This window comes from Myiozetetes cayanensis, unplaced genomic scaffold (assembly GCF_022539395.1).
Source record: "Myiozetetes cayanensis isolate MyiCay16 unplaced genomic scaffold, myiCay2020 scf4, whole genome shotgun sequence".
In the NCBI taxonomy this organism is placed as follows: domain Eukaryota; kingdom Metazoa; phylum Chordata; class Aves; order Passeriformes; family Tyrannidae; genus Myiozetetes; species Myiozetetes cayanensis.
The window spans coordinates 7,696,142-7,714,672 of NW_026087631.1; the positions used below are offsets into that span (position 1 = coordinate 7,696,142).

General features: G+C 37.2%; 1 protein-coding gene across 2 annotated transcripts in view; it reads left to right on the plus strand.

The window, feature by feature from the left end:
- The window catches only part of LNPEP (leucyl and cystinyl aminopeptidase), a 55,229-nt gene that overhangs the window by 10,559 nt on the left and 26,139 nt on the right, over nt 1-18,531 (plus strand). The window contains exons 2-4 of one of the 2 annotated variants that reach the window (XM_050329066.1): nt 10,812-10,918; nt 13,326-14,166; nt 16,235-16,373. In XM_050329066.1, coding sequence (XP_050185023.1) covers nt 13,349-14,166; nt 16,235-16,373 — 957 coding nt within the window. In that variant the 5' untranslated portion in view covers nt 10,812-10,918; nt 13,326-13,348. The remainder of the gene's footprint in view (nt 1-10,811; nt 10,919-13,325; nt 14,167-16,234; nt 16,374-18,531) is intronic. The other variant, XM_050329065.1, reaches the window with a different exon arrangement.

The following is an 18,531-nucleotide window of genomic DNA, read 5'->3' on the forward strand; positions in this document are numbered from 1 at the left end:
TTGGATGATATTCTCAGGCAGATGGTGTGACTCTTGGGGATGGTCCTGTGCAGGGCCAAGAGCTGGACTTGATTCTTGTGAGTCCCTTCCAACTCAGCATATTCTCTGTTCCTGTGATTTTTAAAATTAAAAGCCAACTTTTTAAAAAATTACTGTTTTCTTGAATTCTGTAATTTTTAATGTATGATATGCCTGTTGACACTTATCCATAAGAAGAAATAGTGTAATGCAATACTGAAGTGTTGATACAGTTACCAAAATTACAGCTTCTACAACGTGCAATTGTGTTTTGAGTTTTGAAAATATGAAGGTTTCTACTTGTTTTACTCTTATGTTTTACTTACATACTGTTCCACTAACGAGGTACAGTTTCTTTCAAAAATTAGATTGCTTAAGTAAATTTTCAGTTTCTTCCTTTTTTTTTTCCCATAAATGTGTACACTCAGAGATTTGAATATATCTGGAATTTAAGGAGTTATGCTTGTTTTCTCTAAGATCCATGCAAGCAGCTTGTCTGCATAGAGTTTTTCTGTAAGCGTCAGGGCCAGAAATCACTTCAGATGAGTGATTTTCTTTCATGCAGACTCTGAATAAATGTAACTTCTTTCTTGAGGTTCACCCTTATACTTTCTTTCCTCTGGGGGAGGGAGGACAGAACCAAAAATATTACTGCTTGCCTGACCTGTGAAAGCATGAGGTTTTAGTTAGGATTCTGGTTAGTTTTCCCAGTATACTCAGGGGCTTTGCACGTGATCGTCAAGAGCTTGTGCCAGTACCCTTCTGCTCTTTCTGCAAGTGAATTTCTATGTCCCAGAGAGCATGAAAAAAGCAATGCGAATTATTTACTGACTATGCTGTAAATCAGTTGCCTGTAGCCAAAATTTAAGAAAACCAATATAATTTCTCTTGGGTGGTATTTTAGAAAAACAGCAAAACTATTTTTAAAATTAATATTTGTTAGTGAAGTACTTTTTTCCGCTTTAATGGTTTTTTTATTGCTTCAGTCAAAATTTTGAGGCATTTATTTTCAAGCTATGACAAGACAAGACATGCAGTGACAGGGAAGGGAGAGGTGGCAATTAGAGAGGGGAGGAAATTGAAGTTAAGTGACTCCTAAATCTTTGCTTGGAAACCAAAGTAAGGAAAGAACTAGTTAAGAATTTGTGACCATCTCGGGCTCCAGAATAAGAAACTACACTAATTCCTGTGTTAACTGCTCTTGGAAATAGGAATACAGTCCTACAGTATATCAGTGGATATAGTGCTCAGAGGGAGAAATAGGAAGAGCTTGCTTACATTTTTAATCATTTTATCTTCTGGGTAGCAGCAGCAGGATGTCCAAGAGCTGTTATTCTGAAAGGAACAAAGAGGAGGATGGAAAATGGAGCAGTGTCTGCATTATCTTGAACACAGGTGTCTGGGAGGGAATGGTAGGATGTGGTGAGAGGATAATGTATCTTTCCACTAGAGAAAGTGGTGAATTAGGAGATGGATTAGGCACAATGATGTTCACTATGTGATGCTTTACTGGTTTGAATAGCAGGGAATAGAGTATGTCATCAGGAAATAAATAAAGTCTGCAAATTGAGCAATGTACTTGATTAGGTCAGATTTATAGAAATTATACCTAATATTAAAAATTCCCACAGTAAGCAATTAATTTATAGAATTGTTTAGATTGGAAAAGACCTTTAAGATCATCGAGTCTAACCATTAACCCAACACTGCCAAGTCCACCACTAAAACATGTCCCTAAACGCCACATCCACATTTTTTAAATACCTCTAAGGATGATGACGACTCCACCATTTTCCTGGGCAGCTGTTCCTATGCTTGGTAACCCTTTTCGTGAAGAAATATTTTCTAATATCCAATCTAAATCACTTGATGCAACTTGAGGCTATTTCTTCTTATACTGTCACTTATTACTTGGGAGAAGAGACTAACCCCACCTAGGGTCATTGTAAAGAAACAAAGTAAATGGAAAAATTTCTTCCTTTCTTAGTTGGGGTTTGTGTTAGTGTTTTGATGTTGTTTTCTTTTTCTTTTCCCTCCAGAATGTGTAATTGACATTTGATATAAAGAATGGGAATTCTTTATCTTGTTTGTATGTGAACTGTCATACCATTGAATAACTCAGAATTTTGGCCCTAAATTTGTTACTATTATTTCATCTCCCTTAAATTTAGACTCATTTAGCAGTTGATAGAGCAAAAGGAAAAGAAATACCCCAAACCAGATTTAATCAAGGAAGAATTTAATTTCTGGAAAGAAAACATTAAATCTGTATACTGCTTTGAGTTCCTTCATCATGTACATACAGCAGTGAGTCTGAGAGTTGATGAGGTCATAATTTGAACAAAAGTTACCCTTTGTTTTTATTCCTGTTAAGAAAAACCGCTTATCATAAGAAAAACTGATCATCAATTTTTTTTTTCCAGAGAAATTTTCATGACCTTAAGTGAATTTATAAGTTACACTTGTTTAGATATTTTGACCCTAAGCCTACACAGTAACTCAGACTCTCTGAGAAGCAGGTATGGGCATGCAAATGACAAAGTTGCCTGTCAAGCCTCTGAATTGTGGCTTTTGTTTTTCAGCAGCAAACTAATTTCAGACTTCTGTTTGCTTGTTTCTTTTTTCTTTTAAACAACCCACTCTTTACCCATATGTGATGAATTTGAACTGATAAATACAGAAATCTTTATGAACAGGCCCATGGCTCTGTCAGCCAGGGAAGAAGAATCAACAAACACAAGACAAAATAATTACTGTTCTGGAAGAAATTTTGAGGGCAGTCAAAATATCTGCTGCATAGAGGAGTGTGCCAATGAAATGCTGTTTTCACTTGGGCTGCTGAGATTCAAAATAATTAATCTCAGAAAAGGTCATTGCTGAATTATCACGTAACAGCCTTATCTCTTTTTAAACCTCTGTTTTACAAAATAGGAGAGAGGTCTTTAAGAGAGCTGGTAACATAAACAAGCTGTTGTTAATCACAGCCTTCTTATTTTATTTTTCTGTTGTCTGCACTGGCAGTTTTCAGAAATCAGACTGTGGACACTTCTGTAAAGATAAATCTGTAGTACTTATTCTACAACATCAAGGCCTGTTTAACCACTAGAAGCCTTTTGTGTTCAGTTAGCTCAAACCTTTAAGTGCTACTTTTGACTCAACAGCTGTCATTGAAGGGATCTACTCTCACTGCAGCCCAACCTGCAGGCCATATTAAACATTTAGGCCAAGGATTGCCTTGGAACAATTTATATTTCTAAGTGTAGTTAAAATAAGATCAAAAATATTTAGAGGAATGTTGTTATTCCCAGACAGATCAGAGAATTTTGTAAACCAAATGAAATAACTTCTTTTAAACCTGTCAGAATTTTTTCTGAAGTTCTATACTCTGGGCACAGATTTATAGAATGCTGCTTGCTCACCACTGTCTTCTATCCAGAAGAGCTTATTAGCAAGCAATGAATGAATATCATGCTCTTTCAAAAATAAACACCTCTCAGATGGACCCATTCATACAACACTTCTCTTATAAGCACAGGCCTGACTGACTGTTCTTAACACTATTTTCTGCTAAATATGTAAAATGTCTGCCTTTTTTCTTGGCCCAATTTCTACCTGCAGCAACCATTGTGTACTGATTTTGACTATCACAGTGTACACAATTCATCCAGGAAAGTTCAGGCACAAGACCACAACAATCAACAGTAGATAAAAATGACAAATCTAAATCCTTAAAAAATGGCTGCTAGGTAGAACCCGCAGTTCTGGGAATAATTCCATGCTGAGCATGGAATATTGCTAGCAAATAAACTATAGAAGAGTGTATTTTGCATTGGCGACATTACGGAGTATTTAATTTCCACTGCACTATTTTTTTTGGTTGGATGCTGAAGACTTTTTCCTTGAGGTAATGAGTAATAAGTTAAATAAATAGAAGGTAGTGCTAAGATAATGTAAAGGGGTTATGGGGCTTGGTTTCAAATTCATATTATTTCCCTTTTTTTTGAGAATTGAATTGCACATGAAGTTTCTAGATCAACCATCAATTTGTTTGGTTGTCTGTGACAGTAAGAACTGGACTACATAGCTCCAGTCAGTACTCTATTCCTACTGTTTAATTCTCTAATTCAGCACAGTTGGAAAGGAATTCTACTTCATGAATAACTTGGGAGGAGGTCTCCTTTCAAGTGTCAGAAGGTAATGAAGCTTCTGTGTACTCAGTACAGGTGGATTGAGAGGCTCCATGCCATTCTCTTGGGCTGGCCATAAACTGGCCATTAAGATGACCAGCACTTCTGCATTTGAGTAGGTCTGTTTATCTGTTTGCTGTAGCTGACTTTAAATGTAGCCTTCATATTTATATTCAGTGCTCAGAAAGCTTAGCTTTCCCTTCACAGCTGCTGATGCTGCATCAACAGGTAATTACAATTTAAAGGTTAATTACCAGTATAGTTGCTTTTAGCCAGTTGACTCAAGTGTCTCTGGTATAATTTTGTTCAGATCATGAAGTGAAAATGATTTGCCTAAGCAAGCAGTCTATCATAAGCCTTATTACAGAACTGAGGTTATTTCTGGTTTGATCATCAGCTTTTGAAACTGCAGTAACTCAGAAAGCAGCTCTGAGTCTGCATCCAAACATTCATGAAGAGCTTAAAGGCTTTTGATAGCAGGAGCTCTCTTGCTCTTAAGCACTTGTAGACTGAGCAGTTACTGGCACGTACAACCAGGGATCAATCAGTGCTAATTATTTGTAGGCTTTGAGAATTTTGTGGGGGAAAAATCAGATGTCACCTAATAGAGAGATAGTCATCTCTGTGTTCAAATCCTGTGCCAAAGATCTCATGATATAAGCATATAAATAGGGCATAATTGATAGGTACGCATTTGAATTATGCCTAAATAAAAAGGGGAGACCAAGAAAAACAGTTTTATTCTTAAAGTATTTATTTATTGATCTTCCACTAAACTATTGATATAAAATAGTGTAAAGTTTCTAAGTTGTCGTTTCTGGGTTTTTATCTTTTTTGTCTTATTTCACTTGCTGAAGGGGTTAAGTAGGGTGGGATGTAGTGGCAGTTGAGTTGCTTCCCTCTCTGCTGCGTTTTTGAAACTCCATTCTATCTTACCAGATTATGCAATTCATAAACAGCATCAACTAAACTTTTCGGCCTTATTTTATCTTTGGTTTAGAAAAATATTAAGTTTATATCTAAGAAAATGTTAACAACTCATTTTTTAAGTGTGCATTTTCGAAGGCTACCAGTTTAGATCTTCAGTTGTCAATTAAGCCTCTTTGCAAGTCAAGGCCATTTTGTTACTTGTTTGTTGGGAAAAAGAAATGCATAGCAAGTTGTATTTATCTTCACTACTGGGCATTCTTATTTCCATTGACTTAAACTCTATTTTTTTATTAAAAACCCCCTGATTTGCAGTAATAAAAACTCTAACTAGTGTGTTTTGGAACTATGACTTTAATTGCAGCCTCTAGTGAGGAACCTCTTGGATTTCCAGTGTAGTATTTAGAATCAAAATTTTCTTCAAAATGCCTCTGTGTGCCAGTTTCAGCAGCTGTGACAATGAATCTGTGTTTTGGCACTCCCTTTTGGGCTGCCTGTCTCTCTCCTCTCGTCTCAGCCAAGGCAGAAACAATAACGATGAGCATAGTTTTGGCTGAGAATAAGGTCAAGATTTGGAGCAAGTCTCAAGTGATGAATCCAGCATGGGGTGCACAAATAAGAGTGAATGTTCTCTTCTTTCTTCTGTAATAATGTTAATATTTGACAGTTTGGAATTGTGGAGATTGATCTGTTTCCTGTTAAGCATTGGTAAACTATCATTAGTGGAGCAGAACTGGCATATGTAGTTCTAATTTTTACAATCTCTTAAATTATATTTTTACTAAGTAACTCATCGTAAATGAATAGATTTATTGCTTCGATTAACTAAATGCGGAATTTATGCCAAATTGAAAAAACCCAAGCTTAGAAAAAGGGTGATTGAAAACGCTATGCTATGTTTCTTTTCCATAGTAACACTTCTGAAATTTTAGTCAGGATAATTCAGAGAGATTTTGAGTATTAAACATTTCTCTTTCTTTACCTTTGTTTTTTTGAGGTTGAAGATACAGATTTGGGGACAGACAGTTCAGGAGAAAAAGTGTAATCCCTTAATAGTGTTTCCAAATCCTTAGTGCCTCAAATGTCTTTACACACATTTTAGATGAATCTTTAATGTCAAAAATTACAGTTTTGTTTCTACCATCAAGTCAAGCTTTCCTCTCCTGCCATGTTTCAGAGCTATTTTTTTTCTAGTGGCTTGTACATTTAAAATGTTAGCTTATTTTAAATTTATATAGAAACAAATATCTGTTTATATATTGATTTAATCTTAACAAACCCATAGTATTTCTGAAAACTTGCTGAATATTCCTTACACTGTTTTCCTATGGCTTGTTTTCTTCCTTCTTTCATTCATGCAAGTACATCTGGTTTTAATTGGCTCTCATATTTCATCTTGTTCTGGTCACTAGCTTGGCAGGACTGATGACATGAGGTATGTGTGAGAAACTTCACTGTTTTAACCTAAGTAATGTATTTTTGGTTTCCTCTCTCATAAATAGAGATGAATAAATGACATGTTTATCTTTTCCCTAAAAGAACAGACTCTATAGCAGGTACAGCTTTTGCAAAATTTCTAGTGGCATATCTGCATGTCAGCTGCACAGATCCTGTTACCTCTTAAAAGACAGTGCAAGTATAGCAGAAAAATTTTATATACCTTTTTCATGGCTATAATACATTCTTTTTAATTTATGAAGTGCTTCCAATTTTTTTTTTCAGATACAATGGGAAACTTTTATTTCACTAAGCAAAATATAAATTTTAATTAAAGGGTTCTTTTAATATCTAATTTTCAATCTTTGTTTTTTCTTCTTTTTTTCTGGAAACATAGTTATACTGAATATAGTGCTTTTGATATGAGGCAGTGCAGTGACTTCACATGTGTCATTATTTCTGCAAAATTCCTTCATGGGCTTTTCCATGTGACATAATGTTAGTTGCTGACAAGGATTAAGTAACTTCAAGAGCAGTAAGTAGCCTTTGACAGTTTTGTATCCATGGCTGTGTATCAGTGACCTGCTTTAGCCTTCACTATCACATTCCTTTCCTTTCCTACTAGTCCCAAAGACCAATAAAAGAGGGTAGATCAGGTTCCATGTACTCTAACCAGTCTTACTATTTTTATAGGTGACTCATACATACATAAAAGCATACAGCTCTCTGCTTGAACTGTGCTTATCTGTCATACACAATGTATTTGCAAATGCTTATAAGTGCTTCAAATCATTCCCTGGAGTCCTGGAAACAAAGAGTTTTATGCTGTTTGGTAAACCTTAAGGGTGTAAAAGTAATTTTCCAATTCTTAAGGAACAGTGGAGTATTTGGTCTTTTGGTTTTAGACTGTGTGGGGCAGTATTTGTGTGCAGTGGCATCGTTTCCCCAAACTCACTTTACCATCCTGGTAGCAAGCTCGTTCATATATTAGGAATCATATATCCTGAGCTTACTATTTGTGCCAAAATTTTGTGTTTCACTGCTACTTCTGTGTGAGGTGGCATTAAAACAAGTACACGAAGATAAAATGTGTCTTTAAAGGGAAAAAATCCATGTCAAAATTTGTCTTTTTGCCCTTGGAAATGTTGGAGGGCCTTAGCAAAAGCAACTAGACTTTAATAAAATCTGTAGAATTTGCTGTTTGTCAGCAGCTGCTTCTGTGAAAATAAAAAGGCCGCTGCTGTCAAATTTGTCCTAAAAGTTAGGTATACAAAACAGTATTGTGGCTCTTAATGGCTAATGGCATTGTTAACACCTGTAGCTATTCCTGAAATCACTGGACAGAATCATTCTTTGACATACTATCAGTGAGTTGGTTGGTAGCAAAACAGGTACTTGGTTCACAGTTTTTCTGTGTTTTTTCCTGATCCACCAGGCAGAGTTGTCTGATTTTTGGGCAGGAGTATCTCTGTACCTTCTCTCCCATTGTTTATATGCAACTGCAGAAGTTTACATTGAGTGGGAATCAGTTTTTACCCCAGCTGGTCAGCACACTTTATACCACTTTATGCAGCACATTTTGGTCTGGACTTGGGTTTTGCTACATCTGCTGGTGCTTGTTACCCAGTAGTTTTACTCCGAGGTTACCCCAGAGTAATAGAAAGTTTCCTATTATCTGCAGTAGGACTTTGGTTGCTACAAAGTGCCAGGTGTTACTGTAATTCTTTTAACCTTTTTTTCAGTTAAAATACTGTGTGATATTTACTCACTATTTAAAGATGATACTGTGCTGATCAGAAAGTGGCAACAGTCTGCATCTAATAGGATTTTTTTATTTTAACCTCTTAGAAGAGAGAAAGTCGGAAAAAATGCCTTTGAGCATTTTCTGCATATGTTTTAAAAAGGAATGAACTTGAGGAATGGGGCCACTTAGAGTCATATAAGAATTTTGACGGCTGAGATTTCCATTTTGAGATATAATGCCCAGACACAAATCCTGATAGACAAGAGATTACTTATTTTGCTTTGCAAGGGAAAAGTACATACTTCTAAAATTAAAAAGAGGCATCAGTAGCATTAGAGGAAGATACTGTTTCTGAAATATAAAAGAATAATAATTTTTTGTATTTTAGAGAATATTTGTAATGGATTCCCAAACCAAAACATCTTAAGATACTTCATTGTTGCACATACTAAAATTGAGTAGGTGGTGTTGCCTGAGGCCTTTACAGTTCAGGGAAAAGCTTACATTCTCCTCATTAATTAAAATGGAGCTCTTCAGACAAAATAAATACTTGGAGCAAATGCCAGACTGTTTTAGTGCAACATCTGATTGTTCCTGCATGATCACGTTTCATACTGAGCTTGAGTATTGTAGTAAATTGCTTTCCAAGTTGCTTAAAAGACTAATTTGTGCAAGGATGTAGGAGTGAAAAACGTAAGTGTTGTGGGAGCAAGCTGTGTAGCTTGGTCTGATTAACCCCTCGCCTTTGTGCCCTTGCGTCATGCCACCGTTTACCAACCAGATATGACTGCAGGGATCATGGGTTATCAGAGGATGCAGTACATACAGACAGCTTATTGTACTGGTGGCTCGGTGCAAACTGCATTTGAAGTTCATATCTAAGCAGTCTGTCCTCTTCAGAGAAAACAACAGACCCAGCCTGTTACGATCCCCTGAATATTACCAGAAATTAGGAGGTATGTTGAGATAGGTTTATGGGCATCTCTGCTGCAGGAGGCAGCTCTGAAGAAACTTTTTCAGAACAATCCGTTTTGAGAAAATGTCTGCCTTCCTTCAGCTTTTCAGTGTGGGGAGGATTGGTTTTCTGGGTTTGTCTGTCATATAGTTTTTAACCTCACATCTATTCTCAGGATTGTTTCTAAGCTGTGAGTATTCACACTGTTCTCTGTAGATGGGATAATAGGTATGTGCTGGGGAAGATGTTGAAAATCTCTAACTTTTGGATTAAAGATTTGTAGAAGAATTGCGTAAAATCACGTTTATTTGGGTGTTTTTAAGATTTAATCTTTAAACATCTGGCTTAATTTTGTTAGTGCCATTTAGGGAGCAACAAGATTCAACCACATGACTCTTTTTTTTTCTTTTTTTTTTTTCGTTTACCTCCTTGTTCACTCTTACACTAAGCTTATTTTTAGCAAAGATTTAGATTCATATTGCCATGCCTGATGACAGATAATTTTTGTAGGGTATCTTAGCTTCTGTAATTGTGGACTAGTGTGACCACAAACGCACCTGCAACCTCTGGTATGACAGTGGTAGTTCACTGGAACCATGTACCTTTCTTTACAGGTTAAGCTTCCTAGTCTTGCAGTTGTACAAATTTTTCGTGTGTTATATTTGGAATTGGAATTGATCTGCTTGAATATCTGCAATAATGTGCTTTTATTATGTTTTACAGTGGGAATGTTTGCCTTTTGGTCATAGATGGTATGAGAGATGACAGTGAAATGTGATTCTTGCAATCATGCTCCTCAGGCTGCTGCTTATTCCTTGTGGCTTGTTTCAGTTTAAGAATACTATTTTTTCCCTTTCCTGTGGGCTTTTTAGTTCCTACTATGGCAGCCCACAGGTTAAAACTGATAATGTCTTAAAAGTTCAATTCACTCACACTGCCATGTTATCAATTCCAGTGAACCAGACAGGAAGTTTACAGTTACTGAACTGTAAAAGTTTTGAACAAATTTGCCATGGTTCTGTTCAGAAAATGTATTCTATGAATAAAGAAAATTATAAAAATATTTCTGTGCTTGTGTGAATGGATATGTCAGCATAAATAGCTCTAGTAACTTTTTGGTACCTTGTCAATGTGCTTTTCAGTGGAGAGTAGTAGTCTGGTGATGCTCTTCACCTGCAAGAAGGTTTTATGGATTTTGGTTACTTCCAGTTTTTCCAAATACTTCCATAGAAATTGACTAAAACTGTTGTTTTCTAGAAATTAATGTCTCTTAGGTATTAAACCTGTGAATTGTCTTGAAACTAACTTCTAGTTTAACTTTTCTATCTTAGTTATTGATATCTTTTTTGTATAATTCTTTTTTACTAAAAGAGTTGTTAGTGCCTGCATGTAACTTTGCAAATATTAAGATAGTTGTCTTTAGAAGAAACTTATTAGAGAATAAGCTCTTCAAAAAGCAAACTGTTCTATGAGCAGCAGAGCTGATGAAACCTACTTTCTGCTGGATTTATGCACTTTATCTTTCTCCTCCTTCCCTCTGCAGTGCCTCCCCTGTCTTCTACCTATTTTGCTGGCCATGCAGCAGCACATGCCATGGCTGTGTTTGGAGCTGTGTACTGATTGACTGCTACCTTTTGGAGTGGTTAAGATGTGAGTTTTAATACCTGCCTTTATATCTACATCACAGATAATGGATTTGGGTGTTGTCCACCAGCAGCTGGTTGTTTTGGGGTGGGGTGGCATTGGGACTTGAAATTTGGTCTTGACTCTGTTTTCAGATTTCATTGAAGCTATTTGCAGGTTTCAAAATCAACCAGCTGAGGGGAGTAATCAAATACCTCTGCTAAAAGCAGTATAATGAATTCCTGATAGACTGTTCCTGGGTAGAGGAATTGTAAAAGAGCTTCTGTCCCACAGTACTTTTGTCTTTACACCTTTTCTTCTCCCCTAGGTTTTTTTGTGTGCTTTCATTTGTAACTTAACTTAGCTTTCTATCCTCTGTGTTCTGTGGCCTCCAGTCTGACACAGGAGTGCAGTGTAGAGACCATAGTGCTGGGCCACTGACCTGCAGCTGCAGCCTGAAGGCTGGCACTTGAGCACTGTAGTGGGAAAGGCCACAGGGACAGAAGGTTTCAGAAGCACTTTTGCCTAGAGCTTGCAGTAGATAACCTTCCAGCCTCAGGTATCTTGTGACCCTACAATGCTATTCCTAGTTAGGGCAGCATGTTTCCAGCGGGACAGAGGATAGGCAAGTAGATCCAAATTCCAGCAACTCCCTGCTTTCAGGCATCTCCATATTTCTTATTCAGATTGGCTAGTGCACCTTTCTCTTACTGAATTTTGTGGGGTAGGATTTTTTTATTTTCTTTTTTTTTCTTACTTTAAGGCCTTTTCAGTGTTATAGCTACTGACACTGTAGTTTTCTGAGCTTGTGGCCTGAAATAGGAAGTCTCGTTACATGTTAGAGTAAATGTTGAGGACTCTTGTATATCTGCGTTGAAAATATTCTTGCCATCTTTTCTTTAAGATGCTTTATTTTCACCTTTGAGAATTTCAGCCGTATAGAAATCTGACTTTTATAAAATACAAAATAAAACAAATAATGTATTACAGGAACACTCATATTCTAAATTATATATAGATTGGCAAAATGTACGTTTTTATCAGAAATTAATAAAAGTCAACCTACTTTTCAGTATGTTTAGATCCAAAGGAAAATTTAGCTTTGTCATTCTGAAAACACAGAATGTGGAAGATAGAGGTGTGATGGGGTAGTAGTTCAGCTGGCAGTAGGCCTGCATGTGTGAAAGATTAGTTTCATTTCTGAAGCCTTGCAATTGAACAAAGGTTTTGTCTAGTCCCTTAGATAGAACTGTAACAGGAGAATAATTCAAATTAACTGTAATTTCGAGGCCCCAAAAAGTTGATAATGTGATTCATTGAGCTTTTGGCAGAAAAATCACCATACAGGTAGCTTTTCCATTTGAATTTTGCTTTCTGGTCAACTCTACAGTGTCATAAAAGCCAAACAACATCTTTTCTATGTTGTTTATCATGCTGTGGAGTAAAAAGAGTATGAAAACAAAGTTTCTTGCTCCTGAGTTAGCTACTTTTGGACGTCCATGTTGCATTCCCCATACAAAATTCTCTCCAACAGCGTTTTTATTTTTTTTCCACTTTCCACTGAGCAGGTTAGCTGAAAGATAAACTTTTACATAAAGAGTGACAAGTGTGGTCAGAATTTTCATTAAAATACACCTGCATGCAGTTATATGAGAGTATCTGATGCTTTTAGAATTTGGTTTGAATTTCAATTCCTTACTTATGTTCAGTGATTCGTTATCTATTAAGGACAAATGTTATGGAGGCCAGCAGTTTGATTTGCCCTGATTTGGCTTCCTAGCTGCATGGGTAGTTTAAGGGATTATACAGGCTAGGTTTTATATGAAGATGTCAATTTGAACTACAATTTTTATACTGCTATTTTTATGTGAGAAATATATTTTTATAATTTTGGAGACGTGTGTGAAAAATGAAGTTTAAAAATGTCAAATGGATATTTTATTTGTGTGGCTGCCAACACACGGGCAGATTTTCTCCTCTGCTGAGGAACATAGTAACTAGCATATTTGGAAACACCTCTAGGACTATATTGCTGCTGTGCTTTACCCTGCAACATAAAAAAATAATCCAGCTCAAGTAATTGAGTCAAATACAAATATAGGTTATTGGGTCAGAGGAAATGCAGCCAAGACAGTAACTTCAGTGAACTGGGAGTCCTTGCAGCGGTTTAGCTGATCTTCAGTTACGGTGCAGGACATTTGCAGTCATGCACAAGGGAAGGAGTCCTTTTGAAGATACTGAAAGCAAAATTGCAGTAGGCAGAAAAGCAGAGAAATATTTCCTGGAAGCAAACCTAGGAGAGAAAATTGAAGAGATTCTTGGTGGTATGTGCTGTAAAAGTGTTTCCCATTCTGTAATTCAGTAAAGTATCTTTGAGGTGTTATGCTCAAGCCTTTGGTTTATGATGTAATATATATGGTTATTTCTTTTTCAGATCGGATTCAGTTACCAAGGAATATGATTGAAAACAGTATGTTTGAAGAGGAGCCCGATGTGGTTGACTTGGCAAAAGAGCCTTGTTTACATCCCCTGGAGCCTGATGAAGTGGAATATGAACCGAGGAGCTCCCGTCTCTTGGTGCGTGGCCTTGGAGAGCATGAAATGGACGATGATGAAGAGGATTATGAGTCATCAGCAAAATTGCTGGGGATGTCCTTCATGAACAGGAGCTCAGATCTGCAGAATAACATGTCTGCATATAGACAAAATCCAAATGGATCATGCTCAGTGCCCTCTGTGAGGACCATGGTGGTTTGCACAGTTGTTTTTGTGATTGCAGTTTCATTAATAATAGTGATTTATCTTCTTCCAAGATGTACCTTTACCAAAGAAGGCTGCCATAAAAAAAATCACACAATGGAACTAATATACCCTTTGGCAACCAATGGAAAAGTATTTCCATGGGCAAAAATTAGACTTCCTACAGATGTTGTACCACTGCATTATGATCTTGTCTTGCAGCCAAACCTAACTACTTTGAAATTTGCAGGCTCTGTAAAAATAGTGGTCAGCATCCTCCAGGCAACTCAGAAGATTGTACTTCACAGCTCAGGACTTAATATCACCAAGGCAACCATTACTTCAGCACAAGGGGATCAAGCAAAGCCAGTTGAATTCCTGGAATATCCACTGCATGATCAGATTGCAGTCATGACTCCAGAGGCTCTTCTTGTAGGACAGAATTATACTATCAACATAGAATATTCATCTAATTTATCAGACACCTATTATGGCTTTTACAAAATTTCGTACAAGGATGAGGATTCTAAGCAAAGGTATGCCCTCAAATGCAGCTTCTCTCTTGTGTCACTTCTAGACTGTACTTTGATAACAGAAAGGGTTGGGATTTTTGTTGGACATTTTATACTGCTTATTTCTATTGAGAAAAATCAATGTTTAATCTGCCTGAAAAATGTCTTTCATGGATGAATTTGTTAAGTCAGGGCAGCCTCTCCTACAGTGAAATGTACTGCAGCGTAGGGGTTGTAGGTAGTTGTAGCATGGCTTTTGGTTTGTTTAATTTTTAGTTTTTCTCTTGGGAAATTCTTCCCACATCTCTCAAGTCCTTTAGTCTCAAGACAGGGACTGGAGGAATAAAGTCCCATCATTACAGGAGGAGATTCAGGTTCGTTGGAGGAACCAGAACACTCAAAAGTCCTTGGGCCTCGATGAGATGCATTGCACAGTCCTAGGGGAACTGGCAGATGTTGTTGCCAAACCACTCTCAATCATATTTGAAAAGTCATGGCAGCCAGGCTGCCTTTTCCAGGTGACTGGAAAAAAGGGAAACATCACATTCATTGGCCTCTTCCTGAAACTGTGGGGTTTTTTGTAGCCTGATGTAGCTGAAGCTTTCTTTTCTTGTTGTACTTGTTGTAGTAAAAAGAGAATGTTGTGATTGTTCACAGAAGAAAAACATGATCTGTGAGTAAGTTCTTGAGTTTTGGTCCCCCTTCAGTCGAATGCTACCTACTTTTGTTCATGAACAGGATGTAGCACGTTTTTACCCTGTATGCTTTTCGGTAAATCCTTTTCAGATAACTCTTTGCTGCTGTCATCACTTCCATTGCCTTGCCTGCCTCTTCTATTTGCGGAGGCGTTGTCTCTGTGTGCCTGATGTCTGTGCCTTTACAAATGCAGACTACTCTGACAACCTCTGTTGTTACTGCATTTTCTGTATAAAAGTCAAGCTGTCAAGCTGATTTTGCTAGAAAATGTATTTTCTTCTAGTTTAGTTTTACTTTCTTTTGAAGATTTTTTTAATACTGTCACAAAAATATAAAAAATTGTAAAATGCCAAAATAACACTGTTGCCAGAAACAAAATAAAAAATTAGTAAGTTGGGCCTTATTTATAATTTTATGCAGAATGGTTCTTTTTTCTTTGTTTTTCAACTGTAAAGTCTTGGGGTGAAACTCCACCAACTTGTCAGGAGGAAGAGAAGAGTAAGAAGTTGAAAGCAGGCATGGAGTTTAGTCTTATGAATTGTCAACAGTGTGCCTTCTCAGAAAAGTTGTCCAAAAATGTTGGAGTCGTGGTGTGGAACAAATAAACCTCCAAAAAACCTGTGGGTAACTTGGTAATAGGGTAAGAAAACAAAAAGGGGGAAAAAAAAAAGCAATGTGAATTCTCTCTGCTATTTAGCTCCAGTAAATACACGACTTCCATTAGTAAACTTCTCGGTGAACTCCTGTTGTTCTCTTGCAGGTGCAGAAGTCAGAGATGCTCTCTATCAAAAGCCATAATTTCTGCAGCTAATCAGTATAAAAATAGTGGCTTCTCAGAAGTCTTCTTGTGATATGACTTAACTGTTGGATTAGAGACAAGTGCATGAACTTAGACAGAATCCATCTTCTATCCAGCACAGGGAGCAGGCATACATTTAGTTGAACTGTGGGATAATCTACAGGAAATGGCATGGCAATTAGATGAAAAAGCTTCCTTGTAGCCCTATCTGCTGTTGAAGTTTCAAAACTCTTGTTTAGTGAGCACGCTCTCTAACTTCATTTTTCATTCTCCTTTTTGTTCCTCCTTTCTGGACACTGGCTGGCTTATATTTTGGTGATTGTTCTGTAATTGTGCTATTCCAGATGTATTCTCTGTTCAGAAAGCAAAAATCAACCAAGCCAATTACTCCTCAGATAAATACAGTATTGGTTTTTTAAAAAATTGTTAATGAAACATTTATTCTGACTGGACCAATCTTGTAATTTACAACTCAAGTTGCTGCTTCCACAACAAGCTCTCAGAAGGTTCGGGAGAGAAATGACTATTTTATCTTAAATAAACTCCATTAGGCCTTTCCATATTTCTTATTTTGCTCTTCTCTACTCTTCCCATTAGGTGGTTTGCAGCAACTCAGTTTGAACCTCTGGCAGCAAGGTCTGCTTTTCCATGCTTTGATGAACCTGCATTTAAAGCTACTTTTTTAATCAAGATCAAAAGAGATGAGAAACTTTCCACTCTGTCAAACATGCCAAAGGTACATGCTTTTGTAGAGTAATTCTAGTAGAGCTGCTGCCTAGGTAATCTGTTTAACTGCTTTTGATTGTGTTTTTGTTGCATCAACGTCCAGGGCATTGACTAATAACGCCAAGGTTAAGGGTCCAGTCCCCTGTATGGGCTGTTCACTTAGGAGCTGGACTCGATGATCCTTGTGGGTCCCTTCCAACTCAGAACATTCTGTGATTCTGGGACTTGAGCGGATAAGCCACAAACTGTGTGACTTAGAAAGAGATGTTTTATTCCAGTCTCAAAGGCCTGAACTTTTCTGGAGAAAGCAACTGTTCAATGCAGTGCACAGTGTAGAATGTTGCCGTCAGACAGTTAAATGGCTGAGGGATTCCTGTGAATTTAAATTAAACGAGCTGTTATTTTGCAGGAGTTTTGTTGGTGGTGACATTGGCCTTAAGATTTCCTTTAGAGTTTTCTGTCTTTGCTGGTACTGCACGTGTGCAGAGTACTGGACTGTCTTTATCAGTAGCTTGTGTAACTAGCACCAACTCTCTGAAGGACATGCCTGATCTTGAAGGTCATGCTTCTGTGCCTGAACAAGGGGAAGTGAAGTGTGAATACAGAGTCATCTCCAGATTGAGGGGTCTGAAATTCCTTCAACTAGATCTTTTCAGGCAAAATCTTGTAAGAGCATATCTGAATTTTATGATGATGTTTTATGCCATTAAGCCTTTGGACAAACCTTTATAGAAGCCTAATTTATTCAGACTGTGTGAATTAGTCCTCTCTCATCAAAATGTTACCACCGATTGTCACCCAACAGAAACTCAATACTGACATTGATCTAACCCATAATGAACCCTGGTGTTGGTGGGACATGCATGTACACTGTGCAGCTTGTGTTCCAGAAAGTTGTCCAGATAGCTCAGGTACTGAGCAGCTACCTTGTTTTTGAAAACCCAGCTAATAGTTGCAACCTTGTGAAATAATATCTTTTTCACAGTGTACAAACGTTTACGTTCCTGGATTTGTGGTGATTCTTTACTTTAACAGAGTTGCAGCACTTCAGTTTACACCCAGGACTAAGAGCACTTTATTTCCTGTTCTTTTCTTCACTGAGAGACAGGCTCTGGTGGACCACTCTTCTATTTTATGTAAACAGGGGAAGGGTGCTTGCTCACTCTCCTCTGCTAGGAAGTGGACAAGTGGCCAAAGCACCTTTCAACATCTCCTATAGATCTTCATGTGCAGAAATTAAATGATGGTTTACCATTCCTGCATGCTTGCAGCAGACATTGCTATAAACTGTGTATTATGTTGTTACCTTTTTGTGGGTTTGGTAGGTTGGTTTTGTTTCTTTTTTTTTAGATTAGGATAACTGATTTTTTTGGACCAAGTAATCTGCAGCCACAGTAGATTTCCTTAAACAGCTTATTGCCTCCTTATGACACCAAAGCTGCAATAAAAGGCAGAAATTTATGAATTTACTAGAGGAATTAAACAATGGCATTCTATTCATGTGCAATGGTCAGATTAGATTATTGTATTGATTGTATCTTCAGGCTTAAACATCTGTTTCTCTTTAAGGCTGACAGTTAAATTTTCAGTAGCAGTTAGATATTAAATCATTGTTTGGTTTCAAATGATCTTGTCTGAAACTAAGGTTATTGTTACTGGGTTTTACATGTTTGTGGTTTCTGAAAACAAAATCATATATGAAGTCTCAGAATTTATGAACTGCCACTTCTGTCTCCAGACCTCTACCGTTTCTCTCTCCAGACCTCTACTATTCTGCGCTACAGTGGTTTCAAACATTTTGCTTTATTCTTTTTCTATTTTATGTTTGTGAAGGAATAGGTAGAAAAGTACTTTAAGGCATATAGGTTGCTTTTCTAGGACTAATATTAAAGCAAACCTGCACACCGAAAGTAATTTGAGATAAACTATGGTATCTTACTTCAGAAGAGTGAGCACACAGTTACTTTTGACAGTGTGTGTTTAAGCTGGGTATTTTCAGCTAACTGGAATCCTAGGTTTTTCCTCAGTCTTTTTAAATGCAATTTCTTTTGATTTTTGAGAGTGCATGTGAGGGGTATTTTGCTCTGTTTTAAAATAATGAGTGTGTCTGGTTACCTAGTTTTGAAGAGACTTCTGGGAAGAGACAAATACGTAACTCATGCGATGCC